Source organism: Chiloscyllium plagiosum, unplaced genomic scaffold (assembly GCF_037043375.1).
Source record: "Chiloscyllium plagiosum isolate Xiang-an unplaced genomic scaffold, Cpla_swu_hap1 HiC_scaffold_33, whole genome shotgun sequence".
NCBI lineage: Eukaryota > Metazoa > Chordata > Chondrichthyes > Orectolobiformes > Hemiscylliidae > Chiloscyllium > Chiloscyllium plagiosum.
This window is the reverse complement of record NW_028270171.1, coordinates 18,453,944-18,459,943: the sequence shown is the minus strand read 5'-3', so window position 1 is coordinate 18,459,943 and position 6,000 is coordinate 18,453,944. Positions and strand designations below refer to the sequence as shown.

Genomic DNA, 6,000 nt, shown 5'->3' with positions numbered 1-6,000 from the left:
TTCCACATCCCATGAATAAAAGTAAACATCCTACTGAGATGGAAAAATAAGAGGAAGAATAAATATCTAAGGTATAATATATAATATATAATAGATAGCAATAATAAATAAGATATCATTTAAGGGAACTGAAGCATTTTCCTTTAAGACAGCATTGCATTGTGGCTGCAAAGACTTTGTGAAGAGGAACTGTTCTTTGGCACTTGTGCTGCGCGGGGGAACCTTTTCTGTGGAACACGAAAGGCCGGTTGGTTGTGTTCTCTTCTGTCTGCGGGAAAATCGAGTTTCTCTTTTTTAAAAAAAAGTAAAATAGTTTTGCAGAAAGAGAGAAACCGAGAGGGAGATGTCGGCTTTTGCGGATGATTATGGGACGGAGGTGAGTTTGCGGCGACGGTCGAGTGATATTTTGCTGTTTCGTTAATGTCACAAACACATGGTTCCTGCAGCCTGAGGCCCAAAGGAGCCTCAATTTACCAAACAACCCCCTTCCCATTAAAACTTAGTGTTATCTTTAAAATATTGTACTGATTTATTCTTTCTAGTGGATTCAGAATCTCCATCTGTTTGAAATAGGATCTTTTACGTCCAACTGGGCAAGTAAATGGGACCTTGATTGAACCTCACTCTGGATCGGACAGTACAATGCTCCCTCAGAACTGTACAGGAATGTTAACCTTTGTTTTTGAGCTCACGCAGAGGAATGCAACTTTATTTTGGAGTCCAAGGCGAACTGGAGACTGGTTAGCCCAGTTGGCTGGGTGGCTAGTGTCTGGTTCAGAATAGCACCAACATTGCACATTCGATTCCCTTTCCAGTTAAAGTACACTTGGTACCTTCCTCCATGCCGTGTCCCTGAGTTTGGAAGGCAATGGCAACCTACTACTGACAAAACTGCCTAGAAAACGGATCCAGGATCAAGCATCAGCAAACAAACGAACCAAGCATCTGCCTTGAAGCATAATGCATATCATAGAAATGCTTATTATTCTATCCCAATCTATTACTGGATCTCAAAGCTGTGGAACTGCTTACCATCTCCGTCTTTTCCTGTACAATCTACAATCTTTTAAGTTGAACCTTAACATTACTTCAGTTTAATTATCTCAACTGTTTTTCCAATTTTCTTTAGATTTAAGGTTGTGCAACATGGGCTTTGACCCTTCACTTAGACTTTGCATTTACCAGAGAAGGTTAAAAATTCCAATGCTTTTTAATGGATTAATTTTATACATTTGTGGGATTACTTCATACTGTAATGATCAAATGTCACTCTCTGGGGAAAGCAATTTTTCTTGAAATCCTTGTTGCGTTATTGTGATTATTATGAGTGGCTATCTTCCATTTGCAGCCTGACGTTGTTTTAATCTTCAGGGGTTAAGTCATGAGGAGAGGTTTGGATGTAAATATAGAAGGCATGGTTAGTAAGTTTGCAGATGACACCAAAATTGGTGGTGCAGTGGACAGTGTTAGCCTTCCTCCAATTTAGAACTTCAACTTTTAGATCTTGTCTACCCTTTTCCGTCACTATTTTAAAACTAATAGAACTTTGGGGCCAGTGACCATAATTCTATTAGTTTTAAAATAGTGATGGAAAAGGATAGATCAGATCTAACAGTTGAAGTTCTAAATTGGAGGAAGATTAATTTTGATGGTATTAGGCAAAAACTTTCAAAAGCTAATTGGGTTTGCAGGTAAAGGGACGGCTGGAAAATGGGAAGCCTTCAGAAATGAGATAATGAGAGTCCAGAGACAGTATATTCCAGTAAGGGTGAAAGGAAAGGCTGGTAGGTGTAGGGAATGCTGGAGGACTAGAGAAATTGAGGGTTTAGTTAAGAAAAAGAAGGAAGCATATATAAGATATAGACAGGAGTGATCAAGTGAATCGTTAGAATATAAAGGCAGTAGGAGTGCACTTAAGAGGGAAATCAGGAGGGCAAAAAGGGGACATGAGATAACTTTGGCAATAGGGCTAAGGAGAATCAAAAAGGTTTTTACAAATACATTAAGGACAAAAGCGTAACTAGGGAGCAAATGGGGCCCCTCAAAGATGAGCATGGCTGTCTTTGTGTGGAGCCACAGGAGATCGGGGAGATACTAAATGAGTATTTTGCATCAGTGTTTACTGTGGAGAAGGACATGAAAGATATAGAATATGGGGAAATAGGTAGTGACATCTTGAAAAATGTCCATATTACAGAGGAGGAAGTGCTGAATGTCTTGAAACACATAAAAGTGGATAAATCCCCAAGACCTGATCAGGTGTACCCTGGAACTCTGTGGGAAGCTAGGGAAGTGATTGCTGGGCTTCTTGCTGAGGTATTTGTATCATCGATAGTCACAGGTGAGGTGCCAAAAGACTGGAGCATGGCTAACGTGCTATCACTATTTAAGAAGGGGGGTAAGGACAAGCCAGGGAACTATAGACTGGTGAGCCTGATGTCGGTGGTGGGCAAGTTGTTGGAGGGAATCCTGAGGAACAGGATTTACACGTATTTGGAAAGACACGGACTGATTAGGGATAGTCAGCATGGCTTTGTGCGTGGGAAAGCATGTCTCATGAACTTGACTGACCTTTTTTTGAAAAAGTAACAGAGAGGATTGATAAAGGCAGAGTGTTGGACGTGATCTATGTGGACTTCAGTAAAGCATTCGACAAGGTTCCCCATGGGAGACTGGTTAGCAAGGTTAGATCTCATGGAATACAGGGAGAACTAGCCATTTGGATACCGAACTGGCTCCAAGGTAGAAGACGGAGGGTGGTGGTGGAGGGTTATTTTTCAGACTGGAGGCCTGTGACCAGTGGTGTGCCTCAAGGATCTGTGCTGGGCCCTCTACTTTTCATCATTTATTTAAATGATTTGGACATGGATGTAGGAGGTATAGTTAGTAAGTTTACAGATGACACCAAAATTGGAGGTGTAGTGGACAGCGAAGAAGGTTATCTCAGATTACAATGGGATCTTAGTCAGATGGGCCAATGGGCTGAGGAGTGGCAGATAGAGGTTAATTTGGATAAATGCGAGGTGCTGCATTTTGGAAAAGCAAATCAGAGCAGAACATATACTCTTAATGGTAAGGTCCCAGGGAGTGTTGCTGAACAAAAAAACCTTGGAGTGCAGATTCATAGCTTCTTGAAGGTAGTGTCACAGGTAGATAGGATAGTGAAGAAGGTGTTTGGTATGCTTTCCTTTATTGGTCAGCGTATTGAGTACAGGAGTTGGGAGGTCATGTTGCAGCTGTACAGGACGTTGGTTAGGCGACTTTTGGAATATTGCGTGCAATTCTGGTCTCCTTCCTATCTGCTGTGAAACTTGAAAGGGTTCAGAAAAGATTTACAAGGATGTTGCCAGGATTGGAGGATTTGAGCTACAGGAAGAGGCTGAATAAGCTGGGGCCGTTTTCCCTGGAGTGTTGGAGGCTGATGGGTGACCTCACAGAGGTTTATAAAATCATGAGGGGCATGGATAGGATAAATAGACAAAGTCTCTTCCCTGGCATGGGGGAGTCCAGAACTAGAGGGCATAGGTTTAGGGTCAGAGGGGAAAGATATAAAAGGACCTAAGGAGCAACCTTTTCACGTAGCAGGCGGTATGGAATGAGCTGCCAGAGGAAGTGGTGGAAGCTGGTACAATTGCAATAATTAAAAGACATCTGGATGGGTATATGAATAGGAAGGGTTTGGAGGGATATGGGTCGGGTGCTGGCAAGTGGGACTAGATTAGGTTGGGAGATCTGCTCAGCATGGGCGAGTTGTACCGAAGGGTCTGTTTTCGTGTTGTACATTTCTATGACGGTGAAGAAGGTTATCTCAGTACAGTGGGACCTTGATCAAAAAGGCCTATGTACCAAGGATTGACAAATGGAATTTAATTTAGAGATAAATGTGAGGTGTTCCATCTTGATAAGGCAGGAATTATACAGTTAATAATAGGGCCCTGAGGAGTGTGCCAAACAAAAAGACCTAGGGGTGCAGGTACCTAGCTCCTTGAAAGTGGAGTCATAGATAGACAAGGTGGTGAAATCTTCAAGAAATTAATAGGAAAAGGCAGGGTGGATGAAAATAAACCAGTGGTAGAGGATTCTAGAACGAGGGGGCATAACTTGAGAATTAGGTCCAGACTGTTCCAGAGAGATGTTAGGAAGCACTCTTACACAAAAAGGGTGGTAGATATTTAGAATTATCTTCCAAGACTGGCAGTGAAAGTTGGATCAGTTGTTAATCTTAAATCTGAGATAAATAAACTTGTGTTAAGTAATAGTATTAAGGGATATGGGTGAAAGGAACGTACATTGAGTTGGCCATAGATCAACTGTGATCTCATTGAATGGTGGGACCTTGATGAACTGAATGGCCTACTCCTGTTTCTAGGTAAAAACAAGGACTGCAGATGCTGTAAACCGGAGTCTAGATTAGAGTGGTGCTGGAAAAGCACAGTAGGTCAGGCAGCATCCAAGGAGTAGGAAAATCGACGTTTTGAGCAAAAGCCCTTCTCGGATGCTGCCTGACCTGTGCTTTTCCAGCACCACTCTACTCCTGTTTCTAGTCTTCTCCAGACGTGATAGCAGCATCTTTTCTATATCTGTTCTAATCAAAACCTTTGATAATTATAAATACCTCTTTCGGGCTATCTCTTGATTTTCTCATTTGTCAGGAGAGGAAATTTAGCTTCAATGGGGGATTGCAATTTAAATATCAGTGCAGAATAACAGGTAAAAGAAATTCAATGAGAAAGAACTGGGCAGGTTTTTTGTGGGTGCCAGTTGATCTCAGGATAAGAACTTTCATGACTGCAAGTCTTGTAGGAAGGTCTTGCAAATTTTTCATTTTATTTTGGGTTGAACCTTGGACTGGGATTTCCTTATGTATCAGTATGAATAATATATTTTATATGGAACTACAATGAGGGGTGTGCTCTGACATTAGTTCATTCATGGGATTGGGGTGTTGCAAGCTGAGCCAACATTTATTGCCCATTCCTTGTCGCACTGGGGAAAGTGATGGCAGGCTGTATTCTTGAACCCCTGCAGTTTATTTTGTATAGGCACACCCACAGTTCTGTCATAGAGTTTCAGGGCTTTGGTCCACTGGCACTGAAATATTTCCAAATCATGATGATATATGGCTTGGAGGAAAACTTGCAGGTGGTGGTGTTCCCATGTATCCTGTGTTCTTGTCCTTCTGATGGTGGTGGTCATAGGTTGGGAAAGTGCTGCCTAAGGAACCTTGGTGCATTTCTGCAGTGTAGCAAAGCAAGATACACTCTGCTATTGAGTGTTGGTGGTGGAGGAAGTGTGTTTTTTTGGACGTGGTTTACGGAAGTGCTGGAGAGAGCTGACAACAGGTCCAATGACCTGGAGCCCTAACAGTTCTCCTGTGACGCTGATTTGCATGTATAGTAATGTCCCTGTTATCTAATACCTAGCTATCTGGAATTCTTGGGCAACTGGCAGTCAGAAAGGCACCTCCCTACTACATGCAGTAGTTCTCCCATAATACAACGGTCTGAGATTAAAAGGCTAAATCAGAATTGTAACCTTCTCATTGCTCTGGGAACTGATTGTTTGTTTGGTTTCTCTCTCTACTTTTGATTAAAACCTTGTATTTAAGAGCGGTCCTGGCCACTAGTTTTTAGAACGCACATTAATCTTGTGGCAGTGACGAGTTGAGTTCTCCCAGCCACTGTTAGTATTTCTCGTGCAACCAACAGATTCCTGTAACCTGCACTTCCCATTGTCTGTGCGTACTGGATTCTGGAGGTTTACTGTACTTCCTTCAATCTCCTGTGCTTTAATCACTACGATTGTAGTGTCAACTGTGTCTCAGTTGGTAGAACTCCGGGCAAAGCTCAAACAAAATTCCGTCAGACAAAAGACTGATAAGAATTTAGAGGGAACTTATAAAATGAAGAAGAATTGTCACCGTGTCCCTGTTACATTCCATGCTCTGCAATTCTTAAGATGAACACAATGTGCTACTTTTCTTGAATATGGCCAAAACTC

The 6,000-nt window shown here is 42.0% G+C and overlaps 1 protein-coding gene across 1 annotated transcript in view; it reads left to right on the top strand.

Moving 5' to 3' along the window:
* The first annotated feature begins 222 nt into the window (after positions 1-222).
* The window catches only part of eif3l (eukaryotic translation initiation factor 3 subunit L), a 32,069-nt gene continuing 26,291 nt past the window's right edge, over positions 223-6,000 (top strand). The window contains exon 1 of the mRNA XM_043679821.2: positions 223-376. Within this exon, the coding sequence (XP_043535756.1) occupies positions 344-376 (33 nt within the window). The 5' untranslated portion in view covers positions 223-343. The remainder of the gene's footprint in view (positions 377-6,000) is intronic.